General features: G+C 47.0%; 1 protein-coding gene across 7 annotated transcripts in view; it reads right to left on the reverse strand.

The window, feature by feature from the left end:
• Nucleotides 1-26,246, reverse strand: part of dnc (phosphodiesterase dunce) — a 696,777-nt gene that overhangs the window by 166,833 nt on the left and 503,698 nt on the right. For all 7 annotated transcript variants that reach the window (XM_070524785.1, XM_070524787.1, XM_070524784.1 and 4 more), the window contains one exon: nt 4,389-4,583. In XM_070524785.1, the coding sequence (XP_070380886.1) occupies nt 4,389-4,583 (195 nt within the window). The remainder of the gene's footprint in view (nt 1-4,388; nt 4,584-26,246) is intronic.

Here is a 26,246-nt window from a genome sequence, read left to right on the forward strand (position 1 = left end):
GGCTCCATAATGTTTAATGAAAATAAAAAAAACACAGGAACCTAGTCGGCTGCACCCCTTTCGCCATGAAATTCCGGTGCACTTGAGTCTACGACATACTTACAGCGCTGTCGCCCATGTAGAAGTTAAATGAAACAGTACGAAGCACATGCTTCTAACCTCTCCACCTGATCCCATAGCTAAATATTAGTATGGGTGTTCAAAAAACTAGCTTTTGACAGAGACGTGGCAGGCAATAGTGCATCGTAATAGCAACCAAGACCCCGTTATACTTAATGCACTGCCGTCGAGAGAGAGAGAGAGAGAGAGAGAGAGAGAGAGGCAACGTGGTGCCATAAGGCAATCTCTTAGACAAATACTGCGTAGGAAGAAGTAGGTTATGTAAATTAGTACGCGTGACTGTCCACCAGATAGAAACATTCTCAGCAACATAAGAAGACAAAACATTATGGTAATTTGCGAATGTCTTCACGAGCGCGGCTTCACAAAAGGCGGCTACGTAACCTGAGCTATACAGGAAGTACATTAAATAGAAGCAAGAAATGCGCTGTCAATTAGTCCTCTTATCTATTATCTTCAGAGGTCCTGCAAGTGAAAGGGCCCGAGATGTCGACATTGTTTTCCAGACTTCGATTCGTTGGCGGAAGTAACGAAATAACGACATCTGCCTGCAACGTCTACAAGGCCAGTTTGACTAAAAAAAAAAAGAAAGAAACCAACGAATCCTTCGTTTGCTTCCTGCTCAATATTTGTTGTTTTACGCTGCTCACACAGGAACGTGCTTCAGAGTCTATAAACTAAGCAAGAGCGGCGCCAACGAGCAACGAAGCCAGCGAATATAAAAGAAACTGGCGGGATTATAAGGCGAAAGCATTTGAAAAAGAAGAAAAGTAAATCCGGCGGGCTCAGAACGCAGGACAGGTTTTTTTTTCTTGTCTGTTTATGTTGTGTTTTTTTTTCTTGATATCGAAAAAATAATTGCTTCCGCTTAAGAATCTGAGAGGTGTACAAAGCGTGAAGGCATGTCGGGCCCCACGTTAGAAAGCAAGTGCAAATTATCCCTGCCGCATGAGGGAGACCTCATTTAAGATCAGAGCCACGAGATCTCCCTATTTTGCTCCCTTCTTTTGTTACGGACAAGCGATGTGTGCTTCCGGCTATGCCGCTCTGACGAGAGACATTACTTCCCTTTCCGGAAGGGATTTGCGACGTGTAATGAGCATGTTGGTATTAACGACCAGCAATGTGAAGCGTTTTCTTTTTGCTGAGGCAAAAGCGATTCCCTCGCAGAAAAGAAAGTGCGCCGGTGACGTGTAAGGACATAACTCAAGCCGAGCGACGCCGCTTTTCAAGCCAGCTACGCAGTAGCCTGTAAAGCGTGCTTTGCCTTTAGTAGTGTCATTATAGGGTGAAACCGACTCCCCATGAGAAGGGCGCGGTATACGGCGGGAAGAGCGAGCGCGACATTGTCGTGAAATTTCATGGTCGTGGTTGTTTCAGCGAGCAATATTTTTTTGCCCTATTCGGTAATGGGAGGCTATAAAAATTATGAAACATACAGCGTAAGATCTCGCCACACTTTGCTCTTACTGGCTAGTTCCCCTAATTTGTTCCAAAATAAGACAGTTACAGTATTATTATGTTGATTTCATTTATTTACACGATAGTTTAGGAACGCTTGACATAGTGTTAAAACAGCAAAACTTAATGTATTGAAGTCACAATAAAATCTTACCATATTTATTTCTATCTGTAAAGCACCAATCTTGTACAATGTTCAGTGTTTGCGTTGAAATGTTCAACAATTGCAGCTGTCCCAGCATTTCCGGAAGGGAGGGAGGGAGAGGGGGAGGAGGGTGCTGCAGTTGCCTTACTGAACCGCAAATACGTCGAACGGCGCATTTCACGGACATATGCAGTATGGACGAAACTGGCTAGGTCTACATCACACACTCAAAATAAAGTGAAAAAAGAAGGTGGAGGGGGGGGGGGGAAGCAGCGAACTAGTCCAAACATGATTTGGCGTGAAATAAGGAATTATCCAAAATTAGGCAGAACCGCATCGATGTTAGAAGCCAGAATCATGCAAGTACTTTTCGCAGGCCTGCCTGGTAATGGAATAATTAAAGTTAGCGATCCGATGCTAACCAGCAATGTGCGGGCCACGCGTCGTCAGGCTTAAGTTGGTCGCGCCATCTATTTGCGGTGCTGAGCACTACAGGACGACCGCCGCCAGCACCGACGCAATCTAGGGGCGCCACCTGTGCAACAATTTGGAAACCTCGCAAATGCAAGGCATCTTGCCCCGGCTTCCGAGATTTCAGTGATGCGCTTGCCGTCTCGGAGGTTACATATGACTGCTAGCTTCCGAAGGCGCTATGGTGCGGCGTTATTTCGGAGCACGGTTTCCTTCCTCCGTGTTTCGGAGGGACGCCGCGTGCTGCGTCCGGTGCGGGTCGCGCGCTATATTTAAATCTGGGCTTAAAAAGACAGAAAAAAAGAAACCACACGCGACGCTCTAGAAGAACGAGGCACTCCTAAGATAACGATACCGGTCCAAGGGTGCGGAAGGGAGCCTCGAAAAATTAAACATAGCGCGCGCGTTAATGTCAGGCCCGGTCGGCACGTGGGAACTTTGTTGCTAAGAGGATGATGCGCTGGTATTTCGGTACCTAGCGGTTTGTTTTGACGCGAAGCGCAGGGAAGGGAAGCTAAGTTGCAGTATAACTGGCGCGATGACACTGAAGGTGTTCAAGCTTTATATGATCATCTATAGAAACTTAAGCAGGAGGATGCTAGAGAATTGTAATGAAGTAAAAAAGTAGACTGCGATCGTATTAGAACTTGGCGAGGACGTCCTATATTGAGGCACTGCTATGCAGTATTTGTTTTATTTATTGTATAGAATTCTTCGGTTGTGTATTATTTTAGTTTACAATAAATGGACTGCTTCTGTCCAAAATGTAACAGCATTTTTCCGAAGCACGTACTAACGGAGGCCCCAAACTCGTATATCTATTTAACTTCGAGAGGTAGCCCACACGGTACCTACTAGCTTTCGCAATAAGGCAGTTGTACACGCCAAATTTCAAGTAATTTCGATCTGTGTCCGATCGAATACGACTTTTACATTCCACTTATTAGCGAGCAAACTACCGCTATTGCGCGCAATACACACACGCAAAAAGGACAGCCACTTGGTGGAGATCCCAGCGCGAAGTGTCTACGTTGGTTTCACGGCAATAATTTTGTGTTTCTAGCGCAACTGTAACATCGAATTCAACGTATTTTTTTTTCGTGCAGGTGTGTTACGCTTATACGTATGTTGTTAATTTCGTCCTATTACGTACACCTCCACGCACCATGTTACTGCGCTTAAAGGTGCAAAATTTATTCGGGACACTCAATTAGCTCTTCTACGCTGTCTGGCAGCCTACTTGTCCGCTAATTTGGCATACAGATGTAAAGGTACTGCGCCACGACAACGATAGTGCCGTGTTGGATTATCGGACGAACGCGGATTTTTCTTCAACTACGGAACTTTAAGCGAAGAGGCTGGTTTGCTTTCCTCTGCAGCTTAGACATGTTTTTAAGTACAGCCGAACTGCTTTTTCTATTATTCAACCTGCATCATGCGGATTCGTGGTGAACATACAATCAGTTATTCCAATGAAATCCCATATCATTGGAATGCCACATCAGTTTAAAACCAGGTTAAAAGAAATCACATGTACGATTATCGAAACGAAATTTTTTATACCTCAATTTCTTTTCCTCCGGTAAAAGTTTCATTTTCTTGCAATGCAATTTTTTTTTTGTCCTGTACATATGTGTCGTTCCTGCATAACGTGTACAATACTTGTATGTGTTGTGCTGCAGATAATTAATCGCATTACCTCCTATGCCACTTCCTTGCGAACAAAATGATGCTCAGTATATTTTTTCTCTGTAATTCTGCATCATACTTCTCGATGCATGTATACCTTATACTGACATGTTGGAACCTGTATGGGTGTTCGTACTACTATGTTATCAATATTGTGTGCTTCCACTGTGCCATTCTAATCCTTTGTACACCCGCTACTGATTAGGACCCCTCTGCCTTGTAATCGGCTAATGCAGTGCCGATAGAAGGTTCCCCTGAGAGTTTTGCGTTGGGATTTCCTCCTGTAGCACTTGCGTGCCAACACACTTCTGTATATTTATGCTGTGTTATAAAGGTTCAAACTTCCGTTAATGATTGGCTAACGTCAGTTGAAGCTGCGATTCCAGTGGGACGTTATTGCCCAACACTTTACAGCACTTTCATCCGAAGCACAGCTGCGAGAACAATCGCAGGATGGGGGCGGCGGTAGCATGGAAAAAGAAAGGAAGAAAGAAGCACTCACGCCTCGCTGCCGATGGACGAGTGTCGCGACACAGACTTTGGCGACATCTCGAACTCGGAGTCGGAGCGGTAGAGAAAGGACTCCCTCCGCTGAGGCGGGAAGTTGCTGAGCACCAGGCCTGCGCCCGAGGGGCTCGAGGCCTCGAGCAGCGCTCGGCCGCCACCGGAACCGCCCGGCCCATCTTCCAGGTCGAAACTGCGCATGCGTGAAAAAAAGCAAAAGGCGAGAAAGAGAGACTTGTTAGTCGACACTTGCTTTCAGAACTCGATCACTAAATGTGAAGCACTGTGCAATGCAGGCTACACTCTCAGGCTAGACACCACCGCTGCGGGTGATATTTAAAGGGACGCTGAATGAAAATATTAAGCCGAGTTCAATCAATAGATTATTGTTCTAGAAGTATACGATCATTTTCTGTGTGCCAATATATCACTTTGTTGCGTGGAAAATTGCCGTCGAAAGTTCCGCTGCTGTTCCTCAATTTGAACCGCCCACGTCAAAAGTTATCCCCACGTGACCTCCCTATATGCCATTCTCTGCGAATCAGCCAGTCAAGACGTCACATTTGCGGTACCATTGTCCACAACAGCTGGTGTGTGTGTGTGTGACAACTTTATTGAATATCCTGCGAATTGATGGCCTGGGTCTAGGCCGCGCCGGGGGCAGCAGACAGACCCTGTCTCCGTAGCTTCCCGGGCTAGCTGGGTGGCCCAAAGTTGGTCCTGGACATCTCAGCTAGTCAGTGCGGCTCTCCACCACGACCTTATTTCATTTGGGAGGACTGCAACTTTCCTCTGAAGTATTTCGCAATCCCAGAGTATATGCTCTATGGTGGCTCTTATCTCATCACGTAATTTACATTTGGTATCAGGGTATGATTCCGGAAACATGCGGTTAAGATGTACTGGGCTCGCGTTATTAGGATTAAGGGCTCCATCGCTCGTAACCCGTTGTCAAGATTGGAGTCCGGCATGAATTAGAAGGTAGCTGGCCCATTCCGTCGCCCAACTTATTCACGCTGAGGACGTTGATGAAGGGAAGGACTACTTCTAATCGAGAACGAGGAATATGGGTTTATTTACAGTATCTACATGCCGTTCATCAGTCTAGTATGACTATGCGAGAAAGTACATCAGTCTAAGATGACTGCTTGAGAAAGTGTCCTGAGCATCCGCACAACAGCGGTTTATAAACACTCGGCCCTCCCCCGATACCCAGGTGACGGAAACGGCCGTCCAGTCATCGTAAACAAGTCGCCTCTCTGCGGGGCGGTTTACACACACACACTCACATACACACATCCTTGCGCGAGGTTCACGGTCCCCAACCGAGGTCAGCCGGACTTGGTAGAACTCGGGGCTTGTGTCAGGAAAGGTGCCTTTTATTCCCCGAGCTGACCCCCGCATCGCGGCCGCTAGCCCATTGTCTTGCGTCTTGAACGGCGCGTGGAAAGAGGCCTCAGTAGACGTTCCCGCGGGCACTCCCCCGCTCGCGGCAGACCAGGTTGGCCGTGGCGGGTTCAGTAACAATAGTTGGTCCGCCGAGCGCGTTTAGTCACAATGGCGAAGAGGCTAGAACGTAACGGTGGCGTTCCAAGAAAAGGCTGCCGCCGCTGTCGCAACTGGCTGGCAAAACTTGCATCTCAGCGGGCGGTTCTTAACAGCGTGAGTTCTGGTTTGAAGGCGCGTCCAATAGACCGCCTGAGACCTGTTCATTTTTTAGGCTTGGATGTGTATATATACACCTCGACTTTCTATAGAATTGGGTAATGTCATTGAATAAGAAAATTGTATCCCTATCCTTCCTTTCCATCTCCTTCTCGGCCAGAGGCTTCCCAAATCGGGCGCGGTTAATGAATCCTCGCGCTACACGATGGGCAGACTCGTTAAGATTGGGAGTGGTGGTAGATTTGCACTCTGTATGGGCTGGGAACTAGATGAGTTCCTTGTCGTAAAATTCTTCAGATGATATGAGCTTGCCTTCTCGTCATTTTCTCGCTTACGAAAACTCTGTTTTCGCTAAGAATGAGGAATTTATTTAATAGAGAAACCTAAATTTTCAATTTAGTTGGACTTCATATTTTCATTAACGTTCGTTTGCAAACATTGCAGAAGATACCACCCGGACACATGTAGAAGCATGGTAGACACCCCGTCGCGCCCCATCCAACAGATTTACTGCACATAATTAGTTTAGCGGTCATTACTGACTCTTCCATGGTTAATTCACGGCTGCTCAAGCACTTGTGTTGCTCTAAGTAATCCGCGTGTTTTATTAGGTTTATTCACTCTTCTCTGCATCGCCGAACGGCATTGACAGTAAATAAACGACATGAAATGAAAACGCACGCCTCTTTACCTCTTTACTCCGCTCACCAAAATCTCTCTCGCCGCCTTTCTCGCGCGCCGATTGTCCTTGTGGCAAACGAGTGTTTTTGTACATAGGTTTTGATGCACTGCAATGTTTTTTGAATATCAGCACCAACACGCTTAACAGTCAGCTTTGTCGCACTGTCGGTATTTCATAAGATACAAGTTCTTTCATAAACCACTGAAAATTCACATTCATCTCTCCTAATATCTTCCACTCTTCCCTGTGATTACTTTTAACTTTCTTCGTGTCCCAGGAATGTTTAATTAAGTGACCACAGGACCACTTAAAGTACCTGCGACCAACCACTCCTTTATTTGCCTATATCATGAGTATTTAGCCTTTATAAGCGATATATCCACTAAATCAATGACGTCACGACATGATGGCAGTTATACAAAAGTCAGATACTTCATTCAAGGACAACGGATGATTCATGAAACACTCTCAATACGTGTTTGATTGCGGCTCACGACGGGTGCACTTAGAATAAAATACTTCAAGCTTGAGCGGAATAGAGTCAATCAGCGCAGGACGATGATGACAATAAACCACCACGAGTCTTAGCGACGAAAATATGTACACTGTCTTCAAAGTTCAATTAACTGCGAATTTAATAGAAATGCTACGCAAGCTCCGCGAAATCTGCTTGCAGAGGTCGTTTATGCGGTTCAGTGGACCCCATTTTTGCGACAAATTAGAGTCGCAAAAACAAATTAAAGAAAATTTTAATTTTTTGCTCTCATGATTATTGTATAGGTTTATCTTTGAAACGTTGAGACAAACTTGTTTGAAGGCAATTTCACTTTGACTGATTCTACCGGACGGCTTCTGTTCCGTGATATTCATCATCAAATTTGACAATGAGTGAGCTAACTTCGCATTCAGAAGCGCTGATCTCAACAGAATGTCAATCCCCGATTGTGACGTAGCTTACTGCGTGTGACACATTGCTTGTGAGCAGGGCAAAGCTGATGACACATGCACTTTTGCTTTAAAAATGAAGAAAAAATAAGATTGCACGGTTTTTGTGTGCCACAACCAAGATATATTATGAGGCACGCCGTAGCCCATAGAGGACTCTGGGGATAATTTGAACCACATGTTTTTTTTTTTAACTTTCACCGAATGCATGGTACACGGGCGCTTTTGCATTTCGTCCCAATCAAAATGCGGCCGCCGCATCCGAAATTAGATTTTGCGTCCTCAGGCTTAACAGCGCAACGTCAAAGCCACTACGCCACCATGGCGGGTAGCTGTCGCTCTCGGCTGGTGAAAATAACAACGAGTGACTTTTTCTTTTTCCCTCCTGTTGACGTTCCCTCACGGCTTGGCGTTGTGTCGAGCTCCACGACCCTGAACTCGAAATTAGCTGACTGAGTATCAAATTTGATGATGAATATCACGAAACACAAGCGCTTCAGGAGAATCAAAGTGAAGTTGTGTTCAAATACGATTGCCTTAATGTTTCAAATATAAACATGCACCATAATCATGATAACAAAAAGAAGTAAGTGAATTTCTGTTAATTATGTGTTTGATGACCAAACATTTGCAAAAATTGTGTCCACCAAAGCGCATAAACCACCTGTGCAGACAGATGTTGCCTATCTAGCAACGCGTATATATTAAAATTATCGTTTGTTTAATTTTGAAGATCCTGTCGAGGGAAACACGTTTTTTATGTCAATCCGGATTTTAGCTTACTGCGAAAGTTGTTCTGTGCTCGAGCGCAGATCGCGGCACAATGACGAACCGCGCACAGAATGTGCAAACAAGGACGCATAAAATGTCAACAGGTACACAACAGGCACGCATAAATGCGTTGTACTTTTTTACGTCTTTGTCGCTTGCACCGACCAAGGCAACTTCAGTTTAGTGCTGATAGAGAACTGTGTCCCGGAACGTGTCGTCACTTTCTTGATATAGCAGTCCACGCAACGTGGGGCGCTGTGTTCTTTCTCGTTAAAGGATGTGGTCGCAGAGAAGATAAGGGCGCGCGTCAGCGCTACTTTACCGTGCACGTCAGCTCGTTATTCGTGAGCTGACGTATACAGAAGTGACGTCAATGGATAGATTCCACTGTGTGACGGAAGCTGCGGGACAGTACCGCTTTCAGTTGTAGTACACCTCTTCAGAACCGGTTCAAACACCTGTGCATGCGATTTGTTTATGCCAGCTATGCTCAGTAGTGGAAAGTAATACAGTCAGGCAGAACACATCCCTGACGTCTGTCCATGTAAGCGAGGGGTTGTTAAGTTTTGCAGAACGGCACTTTGAAGCACAACACATGGTATATACAATGCGCAGGTATCTTTACATATACGATGTGTCCATGGCTTCGGGACGTTCCTTTTGTCCTTGTTCTGCAGCTATCTGAACCTTAGGAACGGGTGCAACGTTCATAACTGAGCAAAAGACACTTCTGAAGTTTCTTTTATATAAGTAAGACGACGTCTATTGCCTCTTTCTTATTTGTCAGCAATTCAGAGCGCCTTTTTCCAGTTGCTCGTGGAACGCAACTGATCTCGCTAATGCCGAAAGACCAAACGCTGACAATTTCTGCACATTTCAATCGTTCGCTATCTATGCACGTGCGTCATAAAAGACGTGTGTGAACTAAGTACAGATGTAGCACACAAAGTTTACTCAAACGCCACCGTCAACCGGGGCTGATAAGATATTCATGAGAGCTAAGGGTCCGGAAATGCTGCAGGACGCGTGGTCCGAATTAGGCCTTAGATAAGCGGATACAATACTATGCGACATCATTGTGCACCTGCGCAGTCGATCTAGGTTACAAGAAACGGATACCAAAGTGCAAGAAAGCTTCGTTTTACACTTATATGTACATCGAGATGCGGGTAAAATTTAACCCTCTGCTTAGACAATGTGACCGCGGCTCACTTCAGACTCCAGAATATTACTACATAAGACCACTTTACAAAAGGTACTGCCATCTTTGACGGGATGTGCAGCGTTTCGTCACCAATGGTGAAGGAATCATACCTCGTAATGCCTGCAGCCCCTAGTTATCATGTGGCTTTAGCTGGTGATTACAACATCTTTATTAAAGAAAAATGCTACATGATCAACTCTAAAAGAATTCCAAGCTTATTTAGCGTGTAACTATATAAATGAGTCACTAGAAGACGCGCGAATGCTCATCTATACCACCTCGAATTTCTCTTAATGCATTCTGAAGGTCGTTGAAGTTAAGGTTCCTAATTGTACTTTTGATAAGAAGTCGCCCGTACAGTTAAATAAATTTGGGGTCTCCTTCTGAATGTAATAATAATATATAATATTACAGGGTTTCACGTGCCAAAACCACTTTCTGATTATGAGGCACGCCGTAGTGGGGCACCCCGGAAATTTTGACCACCTGGGGTTCTTTAACGTGCACCTAAATCTAAGTACACGGGTGTTTTTGGATTTCGCCTCCATCGAAATGTGGCCGCCGTCGCCGGGATTCGTTCTCTTGACCTCGTGCTCAGCAGCCCAACACCATAGCCCCTGAGTAACCACGGCGGGTCTCCTTCTCAATGTCAACTTGAATAATGTTTGCGACGTTGTATATTATTATTTTTCAAACATTCCAGGAAAGAGCTCCCAGCGCATCCGCCAATACTACTGTCGGCAACGACACGCATGCATTCTATATGGGCGATCTGCGCGTTATCGCTTCATATTCGAAGAAAGGTTAAGAAAGAGTAACGCTTTCTCACGGTTACCGTTCAAGTTTTCTTCCCAATCACGTAACGCTGGGCATCAGCACGTAACAAGCTAGATTTGCATAGGCAAAAACAACGCGTGCGCAGCATTGCCGTAGGCGGGCATACCTCTAGACTTTACACGAATGAGTCGCGCAGGGGAATACCATTCTGTTACAGTGACCGTATAGGGCGAGAGCAACTCAGACCCACCGTGGTAGTCCGGTGGCGAGCGTTGCGCTGCTGAGCTCGAGGTCGCAGGTTCAGTCCTAGCCACGGCGGCCGCATTTACGTGATGCAAAATTGCTCGTGTATTTACCCCATGGCGCCACGTTAAAGAAACTTAACTGTTAAAAATAATTGCGGAGTCCCCCACTGTGGCGTGCCCCGCAATAAGATCGTGATCTTGGCACGTAAAACTTCAGAATTTTTTAAAGCCTACCCCGCCGTTCATAAAAAGAAAAAAAAAAGTCATGCATACTAAGTGTACATACACGCAGACCACGTCGACAGAAGCCAAGAGACAACTATCATACGACGCACTCGCGTTTTACGACCGCACGGAGAAGCCGTGAGGGAAAAAAAACAAGAAAGGTTGGAAACTCGCAAAGGAGTAGGGCCGCTTGCAACTGCCACGAAATTGTCGCGTCAACTACTAGTTTCAATGAAAATGAGGGATTAGTTCAGCGGCAGTTTTTCCCGCCTTATGCGCTGAAAAAAAATTTCGATTCTAATCGGGCGTATATGCCTTGTTCCGGTAGCCAAAGCGCGGCTTCTTCATAAGCTGGCACAACGCCACATTGACGCCGGGATCGTTCGCACGGCAGCTGATGGCAAAGTCCTTGGTGCCAGCGGAACTCGGGGGGGTGGGGGGCTTTTTTGCCGCATCCTGGTGCGTCACTATACGGGACGATCTACGCCAGAGCGCTGCTGCGAGACGCCACGCATACGTGAGTGGCTTTCGAGCACGCGACGCTATCTGGTGCATCGCGCGTAAAAGCATTTTCAACTTCGCAGCAATTGTAAGGACGAAATCGCGGTTATTTTACATTTCTACGGGGCAGGCAATGTGGTTTCCACGCCACTACGTCGAGGCTGTTCGTGAAGGAGAACAATCATTAATGAGTTGAGTAATCATGCAGCTCAGCTGAAGTTGCCTTTTATTTCTTTTAGTACACCTTTACGCCACGCAAAAATATTAACAATGCCAAATGTTCGCGATTGTATCTGCCTCGAGCAGCAACATCGCAGATAAAGATCGAAAGTATCCGCTGTTGCGTCCCTGTATACTACCGCTAAAACATCAATATAGGTTGACTTACGCTTTAAGAACTGCTGGTGAAGTAGCCGACGTTATGACTTCAACGCTATCTAACTTCAGGTCCATTTATATAACTCAGGCGAACGCAGATGTATCAATAAAGCTGAGGTTTCTGATTATAAAAGGAACAATCTTACTCCCTGACGAGGTTAGTCAACATACGCCAAGGCTCCACTGTTCTTAAACTAGCACAACTGTATATTGTTATATGTTTTATGTGCAACTGTATTCTGTATGTACCGCATATTCAAGAGCCAATGAGTATGCCGACGCCGTACTTGTGCGCCAACATATCCTTACTTTGTGTCAGTAATAATAAAGAATAAACACACACACACACCACTTGAGAGAGAGAGAGAGAAAGAGAGAGAGAGAATGAATAGGAAAGGCGGGGAGGTCAACCAGATATCAGTTTTGCTACCCTACACTGGGGATGGGAGATAGCGGTTAGAAAGATGACAGAGAGGAAAACGCTAAAATAACAAAAAAGAAACACGCACTGGGAGACGCACACACACAAAAGGCGTTCCAGTTAAAGACGTTCACAAGGGCCGGTAGATCGTAAAAAGCGTAATAGCGCTTGCACCGCCTTCTTCTGTGACGTTAGATCCCTTCGATGGTGTAGAATTCTTTTTTCCGATAGCGGTTGGTCGTCCAGTTGGTCAAGTTCGTGGCGAAGGCAATCCCTCTGTGGACTGTACTGTGGGCAGGCGCACAAAATATGGCCAATCGATTCTTCATGGCCGCAGTATTCCCAGGTTGTGGTGTCGGTCATCCCTATGCGGAACGCATAGGCTCTGGTAAAGGCAACGCTCAACCACAGTCGATGCAAAAGCGGGGCGTTTCCACAGCGAAGCTGTGATGGCGCTCGAAGACTGAATGTGGGATTAAGGGAGTGCAGACGAGAATTTCTTAAAGAGGGTCATTCCATTGTGACATGGTGCACTGCCGAGCAAGCAGGCACAGCTTCCCTGCTGCGTCAGTTCTAGAAAGTGTAATTGGTACCTGCTGCTCCTCAGTATGGGCTGAACGGGCAGCCTGATCGGCCCGTTCATTGCCGGTAATCCCGCAGTGACTTAGAAGCCATTGGAAAGTTATATTATGTCCTGCATCACTTATACGGTGTAACGTCTCTGCAATGTGAAATATTAGCTGTTCGTGCGGTCCGCGTCGTAAAGGTGACAGTAGAGACTGCGATGGCTGCCTTTGAGTCGCAGAATATCATCCGCTTGTGTGGCGGTTCATCACCAATGTAATCAAGGGCAGTAAAGAGCGCTGCAATCTTTGCTGCCATCGATGTTGTAGCGTGAGTCGTCTTAAATTTGATTGTTGTGACTGTCGCTGGTATCACGATTGCCACCGCGGAGCTGTTTGGCAAGGCAGATCCATCAGCGTAGATATCTGTAGAGTGACGGTAGTTCTCGTGCAAAAATAGTAGCGTAAGCCGTTTAAGAGCTGGTGATGATAGATCAGCTTTTTTCGTGATACCAGGTATTGTGAGGTTGATTGCAACTTGATTCGATATACCGGTTGCGAAGCTCACGTTATGAAGTCAGACCTGATACCAAGGACATCTTTTCTTTGTCAATGCAAGAAGAAATCCCAACGTATCGTGGGATTACAACGAAGTCTGCCTGACGCCTCATGTCCTCCGACAAGGACATCCCGAAATTTCTTCGGTTGCGTTGTTATGAAAACTGTGATACTTAACCATAACCACTTGAAGAATAGACATAGCGTTTACAGAAGCCGAGGTGGTAAAGTTGCATATCTTTAGCTTTGACCCCCATCTGGTATATCAAGGTTCGGGGTCGGAAAACGCGGAAGCACGAAGCCGCTGTCTCTCGGCGCTGTGTCGTAAGAGACGCAATAAAAGATGATACCCGTCAGTCGCGCCTCATCCTTGCGTAATGATGCGTTCAGGCATACAAACCGTACCGAGCCCCGTACTGTCTATATAACCTCATTATCAAACACGACACGGTCGCGATTTATGCGCCTCATTAAAATATTTGCGGCGTCATCTTCTCCGCTGCCTAGTAGAGGCAGCAGCAACGCCCGGAAATATCCCATTATGAAAGCGCTGTACGAGGTCAGAAGAGCAGCTGTTACCATTATAGAAGCTTGCCTCACGATCACCGTAAACTATATACAGCTAGAGAAAGAATACCGGAAGTTAACCGAATCTGCAAATTGAAATGTAGAAATAATAAGGAGAAAAATGAAGGCAGAGAGAGGACAACTTGCCGCTTGAAGCAGCTCTATGCACAGCCTCCCAGAGACCACTCGTACGCTTTTCCTCGATAATCTGTTTACCAGATCTACAGCGCTGAGAATTATTGTTATTATTATTTGATTCGAAAACATATACACACATGACAGGAAAGGGAAAGTGAGGAGCAGGCTGGCAGCTGCCACCGGAAGGAGCACAACGCCTGCCTACTCTTCAGAAAGGAGGAAAGAGAAATATAGAGATGGAAGATAGGAAAAGGGGGAAGAAAAAGGAAAGAAAAAGACGACAAATCTCAAAAACAAAGCAGAATACACGCAGCACAGATCACACACAGTAGGACCGTTCACTGCAGGTCACGCTACTACAGGATGTTAAAATACCATGGTGTCTGAGGTATTTTTATCTGAAAAATAGAGAGAGGCTACAAAAGCGAACCTAAGTTAGTTAATTCTAGAAAAGCAAGTACAGATCAATGAGCCTGATTGCACAACCACTGGGGTACAAACATTCGTCGAGTGTCGTACACCGCAGGCCAAGGGGATCAAAGTCTCTCACTAGCGACGAGCACTGCGCACTGAAAGCGGGACACTGCTATATCAGGTGCTGAAGTGACTCACAGCAACTGCAAGCCGTACACGATGGACTGGCCACACGTCCCTGTCGGTATAAACGACGTTCGAACACGTTCACACAGCCAACCCTTAGCTTGAGTAGTAGTAATGCGCTAGAGCGACGAGGCAAGCAGGAACACGTGGCAGGAACGTTCCATTTGCGGCGCGCTGTTCTGGATGCTGCTTGAGTACGTGTCGACGAATCAGCGGGCAAGCGTCATCAGGCTTGCAGAAAATTTCAGGGCCGACACAGTCGTTAAGAGCGCAAGTTGAAGCCAGCCGATCAGCCTCTTCATTTCAGCCGACCCCTACGTGTGAAGGTATTTATTGGGCAACGAGAAATACCCCGTGCAATGCAATTTTGTTGGCACAGTCAATAATTCTACACACAACTGGACAATGAATTTTACTGCGTTGCAATCTGCTAAAGGTAGCGCTGGAGTACGTAAAGATGGCAATCTTCGATGCGGTGAACTCCTCTTCCACGTATTTCAGTGCAACATTAGTCGTTGCTGGCTATGCAGTTGTTGACGAGGCTGGAAGGGGTATATGAAATATATGTCGTACTGGAGTAGAAGGCCAGAAAAAAGCTGCAGAGGCGCCTTGATCATGACTATGTACAGATGCATCTGTGAATACTTGAAGATAATCTGGGAAACTTACGAACATGTACGACTGAGCCAATTGGAATATTCCTGAAACAGGCATGTCAGACGTTATGTGTATGTCAGGGATTGTGCGATAAATGGGGAATACCTCTTTAGTGATATCGTTGGGAGGCGGAGGCGTAACTGGAGCAGCATGTTCAAAAATGTCAGCAATGTTCATAAATAATGCCGCCATTTTTCCCATGCGTGAAAACGGTCGGTGAATCAGTCGATCAAGGAGTGATTGACCATTCGATGAGCGGTGCAGACACTCAATCTGATATAGAGCTCTCTCTTCTGCTTGAAGCCTCAAAGGTAACTGATGCACTTCAGTGAATAAGGCAACAGATTGCGCCTCTCGAGGTAATCCAAGCATTAGTCGAGGGGCAACGCGATGATCTCGATCCAGCTGGGCCATCAAACTAGGTGGAACATTCAGGTCTGGTAACGCATACACATGTCTGAGAGCACGGGTGGCTGGTACACCTGCAGAGCCGTTGCTTGGTCCCAGCCGGCTCCTCTAGCAGTCAAGGCGGCCACGTACTTGAGGCGAGACTGCGATTTGCGTCGCACAAATTTAACAGCAGGACGCCAAGGGATGCGGTCGCCTACGATTAAGCCAAAATAACAGTGTTGTCGCACCCAGCTTACCGGCGTGTCGTCAAGGAACAGTCAGCCCATTGTTCGACGAGCGCGTTGTTTATGACGATATGCTATTTCAGCCGACTTAGTAGGCGATATCTGCAGGCCAACTTCACCCACGTACTCCGAAGTCGCGTTCAGAGCTCTCTGCAAGCTTGCATGTAGCCGCGGACCAAAGTGCGAAGGTCCGCTTATTCACAGATCAATATCATCTGCATAGATAGCTATGCCCACAAGGATGTCATCGTCTCGAGGCAAGAGACGTCGAAGCGCGGCAAGTGCGGTGTTGAATAGAAGCGGCGATAAAACGCTGCCCTGTGGGACAAAGCACTTCACAGTGCGGGATTCACTTGTCATTTCTCCGACACGCACTTTCATCTGGCGCTCTGATTGAAAATAGTGCACAAAGCGGAGCAGCGGGCCCGAAATTCCGGTGGTTGCAAAAGCGAAAATAATCGCCTTATGCGGAACTTAGTCGAAAGCTTGCTGTATGTCTAGGAAGAGCATGTAGGTGGAGTTCTGGTTTCCTCTAGCAAATTCAAGAGCGGAGACCAGGTCTGCAATGCTGACCGGCGGCAACGAAAGCCACTCGTGCCATCATGGAAGAAATGCAGTTTCTCTAGCCTAGCACCTAGGCGAAACAGGACCATTCGATCAATTAACTTTATGAGATTTGAAGTTCAAGATATCGGCCGGTAGGACTTGAGGTGCGCTGCAGGCCATCCGGGCTTTAAAATTGCTATTACAACGGACGAATTCCTTTCGCAGGAATTACACAGGTTCTTCATACTTCATTAAACTCGTCCAATATACGGTCACGAAAACTCTTATCAACGTTCCGCAATGCTTGGTACGTCACACCGTCCTCACCTGGGGCAGCGCGGCGTTTGGAGAGGCTAAGCGTGTGTTGCAGCTGCTCAAGAGCGAAGTCTGCCTCGTCCATCTGGCAGCTCGACCATAGGAAGCAATTATAGTACTCTGACTTGTCAAAGAAGGAAGGTAGCCATTTGTGGTGTCACTAGAGACAGGAGAGACAAAAAGGTCTGCAAATGCCTCGGCCAGAGTTTTTGGTGACTAGCCAGTCGCTATGCACAAAGCAGCCATTGTATTCTTGCAGAACCGGCAGTGGTTGCTTAGTGGCTATGGTGTTGGGCTGCTAAGCAAGAGGTCGTGAGATCGAATCCCGACCGATGGGAGCGAAATGCGGAAACACCTGTGTGCTTAGTCTTCGGTGCGCGTTAAAGAACCCCAGATGGTCCAAATTTCCGGTATCCCCCGCTACGGCATGCCTCATAATCAGAGCGCGATTTTGGCAAGTAAAAACTCATAATTAATTTTTTTTTATTCTTGCAGATTTCGGGACTGCGGAGAGCCTTGAGTATGCGCCATACACTTCCAAAACCACTTCCAGTATGCAGCGGACTACATAAAGCTGCCCAGCTCTTGCGAAGAAGCTGTTTTGTATGCCTTCGTAGAGCTGCATCAATGGGTTGTACAGAGTCCAGTAGGTGCATGGTTTAGAGCGCTGTGTCCGCCTGTAAGCACGGCGTCGACATGCGCGGAGCCGAAAAAGCTTAAGGATGGAGAATGGAGCGCTCACGTTGACAATGGAGTGTAGGCCCGTAACACTCGCGGCCATAGCGGCGGAAATGGAACATCCTTCGAACCGCAGGCATCACGTAGCATACGTAAATTTGTAAGTTTAGGAGCATGAAAAGCTTAAGCAAGTTGGTTCGTGCACATTCTCCATTGTCGGTTTTACTAGCCACGTTATATGCTGGTTTTCAGCATGCCAACAGGAAGGCACACGGCTGACCCCGGTAAAATCATTTACGAATGTGCCCGAAAATGGAGATACTTTCTCTGGCCCGCTCTGTATCACAGCTCTGAACGTTTCGTATATCCAACAGTTATTGTGCCCGATTGAAACGAGATCCGCGAGAAAAACGGCAGGGAGAGGGCGAGCGAACAGTTCTAGCGGTGTTATAGCGCACAGATCAAGCGATATCCTCCTCATGTAGGCGCATTTCCAAGTTTTCTTGCCAAAAAAGGACTAGTCACGGACGCAGGCATGAACGCTTCCGCGTGGAGACTAATTGTCGTCGGCTGCTTTCCTCGACATCTCTATTGTTGTTGTAGTTGTTGCAGCGGTTGTTACTGCTGCTATTGATGTTGTTGTTGTCGAAATAGTTTGTTCACGCGGAAGTAGATCGGCGAAAAACGTCACGCGTTTCGCAGCCATCGCTGCGCGCCAACCGCGACGCGCTCAATCCTTCACATTCTGAGCGCGAGTTTGCGCAGACTGATTGATTGATTGATTGATTGATTGATTGATTGATTGATTGATTGCAGATAACGTTTGAAAGCAGTATTGACGCTCCGAGAAACATGACAGTTGAATGATATGGACTTATTTTGACCCCACGGGGCCCTTCAACGTGCACTTATACATCAGAACACATGAGTGTTTTTGCCATCATTATTGCGTCGAACGCGACATTCTTTGCATTGCGTTAAACGGGCCTGATTGTAAACAATTTTACGGGACAAAGATTCGTTTACCATGACCCTATGCGCCACAGGCTTTGCAAAGCAACGCCGACGTCACTTCAGTTTATGAAATCGATTGTCCTCATTGAAATTGTAGGCATCGCGAGTTTCGCTCTTTCGCCTTTGCTTCTTTCAGTTAATCCCTTAACCACCTTCTCTGTGCGTAGGGTAACTAATCGAATGTGCGCCTTTTTTTACTCCTTTACTCTTTTGCTATCTTCCTTCCTCCTCTTCCTGCCTCCCGCGACATATTGCTCGGCGGCATAACGCCCATAACCACTGAGTAAAAGAGGCGCGTTGACACTCCATGTCCTGTCCCGTGGTTATGTACTAGCGTCTGCAAAGCATTAAGACGCCTCAGCTGTGTCTCCGCCTGTTGGTTATTTGTGTACTCATTCATGAAATAGTGCGGGGACTACGAGTCCAAGAAGGGAATAAATAAATTAAAGAAGACGAGGGGGAGGGGGAGTCGCGAATTAACCGGCACACAAATATTTTACTATTCATCCGGTCGACCTTCAACTTATTCGTTCCGATTGCTTATTCCCCCAGAAAAACAAATTCTGAAATTCTGTTCTGCGAAAACTGGGAATAAAGAACGGAATCAATGGGGTCGGTTGTAGCTGATTAACTACGGCGGTACGAATAGACCATTTCTTGTATGTTTACACATAAAGCCCCCAAAATACTTCCGGTTAAGTGTTCAGAAACAACGCAAGTTACAATAGCCTATAAATATACGTGCAGAACTCTCCCGCGGGCCCCAGTTTTGCTGTAGAGTTAGCATATTTTACAAATAAATTTCACTGCTAAGTACAACAAAGCTACAGATATGAGCATGCATGAGATAGATACAGATATGAGCACAGAGACGCACAGATATGAGCGTGCCCATGCAGCTGGACGCATGCATGGGCACGTTCCTTACATATGAACACACATGTACACATATGTATAGGTACATATGCAACTATAGTCAAGAACGGGACAACATAATTATTTTGTTTTGGCTAACTGGGCTGTCAAAAATGCATGGCCGGTAGTTTTGTGAGGTCTTGAACAAACTGCTGCCACAGCGCGGATAAAAGCGCAACGGCTAGAAAGAAGGTGAACCGAAGGGGTTCAATTTTATGCTAAGCGCAAACGTACGAAGCAACCGTACGATGAGAAAATTAGCTGCGGTTTTTATCGAATAGCAGAAATTTAATCTAAAAGGGAACGAAAGCGGATGAAAAAACAACTTGCCACCGCTGAAAGCCGAACCCGCAACTTCCGTATTACGCGTGCGATGCTCTATTAACTGAGCAACGGCGGTAGCTGTTCTCCCGCACACTTTCGTGGGTATTCGTGCATGTGTACAACATGTGACCATGAAAGTGTTAGCCAGCGCCGCTCAAATGGCCATGACGGCAGATTTAGAACATCCTTTTAATCGCAGGCGGGACCCAGCGGTTAAAATGATTACTACATCCGCCGCCAAGGCCCCGAGCGGCGCTGCCTAACACTCCGAGGGTCACATTAGCGGGGAGGGGGGGGGGGGGGGCGAGGATACAAGGAAAACGAAACAAAACCAAACGTGCCCGTAATTGTATACTCCTCACCAAAGCAAATAATGAACGCTATTTCGCGTCCAAAACAAACACGAGCGAGGTGACAGAGGCTGCAACGGAAGACGTCGCAGCGTTATGGCTAATTTTAAACAGACAAAGGTCGCGCGCCGAGTCTTTCGCGCCCGGTTTCTGAATACTGCAGTGAAATGCTTCAAAGACTTGCGTTTGCAATGCCCAGCTTTCGGCCGTCGCGCCTTTATGCTGCTGCTCTCCATGTCTAATGATTCTTACATTCTAGACAGTATTGTGCATTCAATATTCATATAACCATGGAATATCAGTAATTAGAAACTAAGTCAGGCTAATTATTGGTGTAGAACGTATTTGCAACAAGAAGGGGGCTTCAAGAAAACTAATACAGCGATATAAGAGTATGAAACGATTAATAGAAGAATATAAACAGAGGAATAAACTAAGGAAACAAATTTTAGGCATCATCATCATCAGGCTATATATGTCCACTGCAGGACGAAGGCGTCTCCCTATGATCACCAATTAGGCCTGTCCTGCGCCAACCGATTCCAACCAGCACCCGAAAATTTCTTAATTTTATCGCACCATCTAGTCTTCTGCCGTCATCCACTGCGCTTTCCTTCTCTTGGTACCCATTCTGTCACACTAACGGTCCAACGGTTATCTCATCTGCGCATTACATGACCTGCCCAGCGCCATTTTTTTCTCTTAATGTCTGTTATAACATCGTCTATACCTATTTGCTCTCTTATCCAAACAGCTCTCTTTCTGTCTTTTAAAGTTATACCTCACATTGTTCGTACCATCGCTCTTTGAGCGGTCCTTAACTTGTTCTCAAGTTTCTTTGTCAGTCTCCAAGTCTCTGCGCCATATGTGAGTACCAGTAAAATGCACTGATTGTATACTTTCCTTTTCAATGATAACGGTGAGCTCCCAGTCAGGAGCTCACGATGTCTGCCGTATGCGATCCAATTATTCTTCTGTGAATTTCCTTCGCAGGGCCAGAGTACCCAGCAATTAGTTGACCTAGGTAAGCATACTCCTTCACGGACTCTAGAGGCTGACTTGCGATCTTGAACTCTTGTTCCCTTGCCCGGTTATTTATCATTATCTTTGTCTTCTGCACACTAGTCTTCAACCCCAATCTTACAGTCTCCCTGTTTAGGTCCTCAATCATTTGTTGTAACTCGACCGCAGTGTTGCTGAATAGAACAATGTCATCGGCAAACCGAAGGTTGCTGAGGTATTCGCCGTCGATCCTTACTCCTAAACCTTACCAGTTTAATAGCTTGAATACTTCTTCCAAGCACGCAGTAAATAGTATTGGAGAGATTATGTCTCCTTGTCTGACCCCTTTCTTTGTAGGTATCTTCCTACTTTTCTTGTGTAAAATTAAGGTGGCTGTGGAATCTCTGTAGATATTTTCCAGGGTATTTACGTAAGCAGTCTGTACTTCTTGATTACGCAATGCCTCTATGACTCTTGGTATCTCTACTGAATCAAATGCTTTTTCGTAGCTTAGGCAAATGGTTGTTTTCAGCCAATGTGTATTTTCACAAAACTTGCTGTAGACGGCCACATAGACAACGAACCGGAAAGCAGTCATCGAAATTCCCGTTTCAGTTCCCACGAAACCGGGTACTCATTGTTTTCGCAAAAGTCGCAGCAAATCTCTAAGTAACAAAAGTGTGGAACAAAGTTTACAAATTCATAACGCCCTGCGCACCATGCAACACATACGGTTCGCGGTACATCACAGCGTGCATATAGCACGGACGCAACAGCACCGGTCTTTAGGAGCTCTTCGGTTGCTCGCGGATCCAGATCGGCCGGCGCCGTAAACGTCACCGCACCCCTTACTCTCCCGTTACGTGCTCTGGCAGCGGTAGCAGCAGTAGTAGCAGGCTACCCGCATCCTCGTGCAAGGTCACGCCTGGTACGGGAGAGTCCGCCATGCTGCCCGCCGGTCGCCGACGCCACGGAGACGTCGCCGTCTTCCGCCAACAGGCGAGCGGTTCGGGGAGGGGGTTACTCCTGCCACCGGCGACATTGCTGCTGTCCCCTTCAGGGGCGCCCGAAGAATTCTTGGCCCGAGCCGCCTTTTGCTCGCAAATGACCGAAGAGACGACGTGCTGCTGACTCTGATTAACGAGAGGGAAATCGGAGTGGGACTCCGCCGTCGACGCGCCGCATTTTCCCCGCTGTTTAATAAGGCATGCTGGCTATGCAGTTATGGTTCGACCGTTCCATTAGCGTGCATATGACTGATGGTTACTGCAGCAGCATTGCATCCTTTAGGGTTTAATGTTTGTGCAGCCTTAACTAAATTGAAAGCCGAGAGCTTAAATGGTGCGCAACGGTGCAGATTTGCGGTTTGTTGACGGGGTGTTTGCATACGGCTGGTTAATGATGGTGGTAACGCAACGTGCATCACTGTAACGGGGCATGTAATCCACAGCAGGCAAACCAAGTAAGAGAGAGAGAGAGAGAAGAAAATTGGAAAAGAAGTCAATAGCAGAATGGGTGTAATCCCCACCGACTTCCCTGGGTGTCGAGAAAAAGGAAATAAGGGACACGAAAATGAAAACGGAAGGCTACATTGCGTGAATGCGCACGCACGCACGCACGCACGCACGCACGCACACACACACACACACACACACACACACACACACACACACACACGCACGCACACACACACACACACACACACACACACACACGCACACACACACACACACACGCACGCACACACACACACACACACATACACACACACACACACACACACGTTAAAGCCCACGGCACAGATAAAGGAGGTCGTAAAGTCCAAATAGCTTGAGGAACCACAGTCTTCCTATTGGCTGATAGCATCTACAGCACGTGTACACTTCACCGCAGTGCGCGCGTCAATATTGAGGACAACTCACCTAGCTTGACCAGATCTTAAAGGTCGACAGAGTTCTCGGTCCGCGTGAAAATATGTATACTTTACGCTTCACCCGTGTTTATTTATACAACGTAATTTCCTTAACTGCACTCTAAATTTTACCTTAAGTGCCGGCCGCCTGCTAACGTTATTTTTATTCTCGTCAAACATCTGGTCTTATTCGGACCGCTACGTCAACTCAATGACTATCCTCTGCCAACAGTTGCACAATTTTTTTTCCATTTCTGCACGAAAAACACAAGTTCGCGTATGTCGCGCGTGACTTGGATCGCCATAAGGCGTTTAGCGCACATCGCAAATTTTCGTAAACAATTCACAAGCTGTTGTAGGTTGAACAAGCTTGCCCTTACAGATAATGAAATTTGAAGAAGGTGAGGAACGCTTGATAGGCCAAAATATCTTCCAGGGTTTTACGTGCCAAAACCACGATCTCGTTATGAGGCACGCCGAAGTGGGGACCTACGGGTTAATTTAGGCCATCTGCGGTTCTCGGACGTGCACCCAATGCACGGTAAAGGGGTATTTCTTTTCGCTTGTTTTTCGCCCCACCGAAATGCGGTAGCGGCGACTGGGATTTCATCCAGCGTCATCGTGCTTGGTAGCGCGCAACGCCAAAGCCACTAAGGAACCACGGCGGATGCTTGTTATGCAAGCTTCTATACTATAAGTATCGGCGGCAAACGAACACACTAGGTTAAGAGAAGATTAAACGCGGACAGGAACCGAGGTCATACTTATTGTTATTTGTATACACTGCATTACAAGACGAAAAAAATTAATGATTTATTGCCATTTAAAGTATTGCACCAATAAGGGTCATGCACCCCAACAATAATCACCACTGATCATGCTTGCACCTCCTGTCTTTAACACTCGGCGATTGATACTTTCATACCGAACCTTGTATACACGCATGCCGGTCGCGACCTGGAAGTACTGAGCACGCTGTGTTAATGAAAAGAATTGCACGAAAATAGATGATGATTATTGATCGTGGACAAAAGTGTCCCGAAAGGTGCATATTTTATTTGGAGTGCAAGCGCCAATCGAGTGCTACTCCACCATGTGCTACTCCACCACGCTACTGCATGCTGGAACGTTACGTCTGTCATTTGCATTTCATCACTCACGAGAGCGGGTTTTGTCTGTTTTCGGAGCTTTACAGCGTAGAAAACAAATTAAAATCGCTAACAGCTGCAGTTAATTACTGCCAGATGCTACCACCGCCACATATTCAAGACCAGCACATATGCAGCTCTGTACCCTTCTCCAAGAGATCTAGTGTATACGGCGCAGCTGATCAGTAATAAAACAGCCGGACAACACGCGATGGATTGCAACGGCTAACTTTCCCGCGCCGCAACTCTGTTCAGGCCCCTCTGTAACTCGAAGCGCAAAATCCGTTTGCGTGCACAGCTTGCAGATAGCCTTATAAACACTCGACCCGTACAATCCAAATCAATCGTCTCGTTCATAGACTGGCCAGAAGCGAAGGTTACAGCGTACACCACAGCTGGAATGACGTCATTATGCGAGAGGGAGCTTATTATAACATTAAGGACAAAGACATGTCCGTTGGATGCAAAGCGATCGAGACAAAAAGGACCCCGAACGCGCCGTGGGAGTACAGCGGGAGGTTTCGCGATAGCGACGGAGGGCTGGGACCCGTTCGGTCGAAGAACAAAAGCACGCACGCGTTCTGTGCGCACGGCTGTCCCTATACTGTGCGCGTGCGAGCGATTGCGCGCGAATACATGCGCGCAGGTTTCAGTGGAATGCGCGCACCATCGAGCGAGACGCGCCGTCCTCCTGCCTTTGAAAACAATCGGTAGCTCACTGCTCGTGATCTCGACCGGGTGGCACGCCCCTTTCCACTAATGAGTATCTTCCACAGCTCGGCTAATGAACAGTTGCTCGAGAAGCGCCCCTCTAAGGTTTTGAATTTCAGCGGGCGCCGCTTGGTAAAAGAGCTTGGTATAGAAGTCCTCCAATGGCGTTGTCGCTAAACGTTAGATGGCCCTACATCGGAACGCGCTTGGTCAGGCTTTGTAGTGCGCTTAATGGACGCTCATTATGTACGCACGCTCCGAAAAAGTTGTGGGTGAAGAGACACAGAGTGTCTCACGACTGAAAATGTGCAGCTGCTGCTTTTACGGCGAGCCCGGTTCGTTCACCTCGGTAAACCTTTCCAACAAAACGCTAGGGCGGAAAGAATGTCAAAGTAGAAGTAATCTCTAAATATTGTACGTGACGGTCCGTGCCCACAGTGAGTGCAGAGTGATAGATGAGTGCGTGCTGTAGTGAAAGAGACACTCGGGACTTTCCTAGCGCGAAGTTAAACAGTGTGCATGCATCCCTGCAAAGTTTGGTTTGAGAGATACTATGTGTTTTCTCGCGTTGCCCCGAATGAATTCGTAGAGAAGATTGCTTCATAACCGCAGCTGAAGTTGTGACGAGACGTAACGCGTACTAAGGAAACGGAACGAAGACTAGTTACACGCTTACTGCGTGGCATCTGCATCTGCATCTCTCTTCCCTACGCGCACTGCTGTACTTCCCATCTTCATCATCCCATTCCGAAAGCATTCAGCGCCGCTCTGCGCAAGACTGGGTCTATCATGCGAAAGTGAATTCCTCTCCGCTCGCTCCGCTGACGAAACAAGCTCGTCTCGCACTCTTCGCCAACCAGACGTGCTCCGGCGAGCGTGGACCGAGCGCCGGCGTCATGCCCGCCCGAACATGGGAAGCGTTCACTTACAGTAGTCCAGGGAAGCGAGACAGCAGCCAGTCGAAACACATCCGCGAAGCGAAAGAGTTCACGCTGGAGAGGCTCGAAAACACATGCCTCTGCGCAAAAGACGACTCCTTACCCCGGCACACCGCAATTTCTTTTGCCCGCTGCTCCGTGCCGGGGGCGCGTGTAACACATCGGCCAGCGAGACTGTCACAAGCTCTAGCTCTTACACTTTGAAAGGACGCGCAGCATATTTAGCCCAGAAGCAATTCCTCTCTCTTTTACTTCCGTGCGAGAATTCCAATGGTCGAAACTTGAGTCTTCGCTCTCTGCTCAAGTTTGCAACGCGCTTAGGGGCTTATAACGCAGTGAGTAAAGAAGAACGGTGCATCAACAAACGAGGTGGCGATAGGAACGCGCAAAATATTTTCGCGCCGACCAACCACCGTGCTAGTCGCCGCTAAGCGAGAAAGCCCGGGGAAAACCAAGATGCTCGCTTACAAA

Source organism: Dermacentor albipictus, chromosome 9 (assembly GCF_038994185.2).
Source record: "Dermacentor albipictus isolate Rhodes 1998 colony chromosome 9, USDA_Dalb.pri_finalv2, whole genome shotgun sequence".
Lineage (NCBI taxonomy): Eukaryota > Metazoa > Arthropoda > Arachnida > Ixodida > Ixodidae > Dermacentor > Dermacentor albipictus.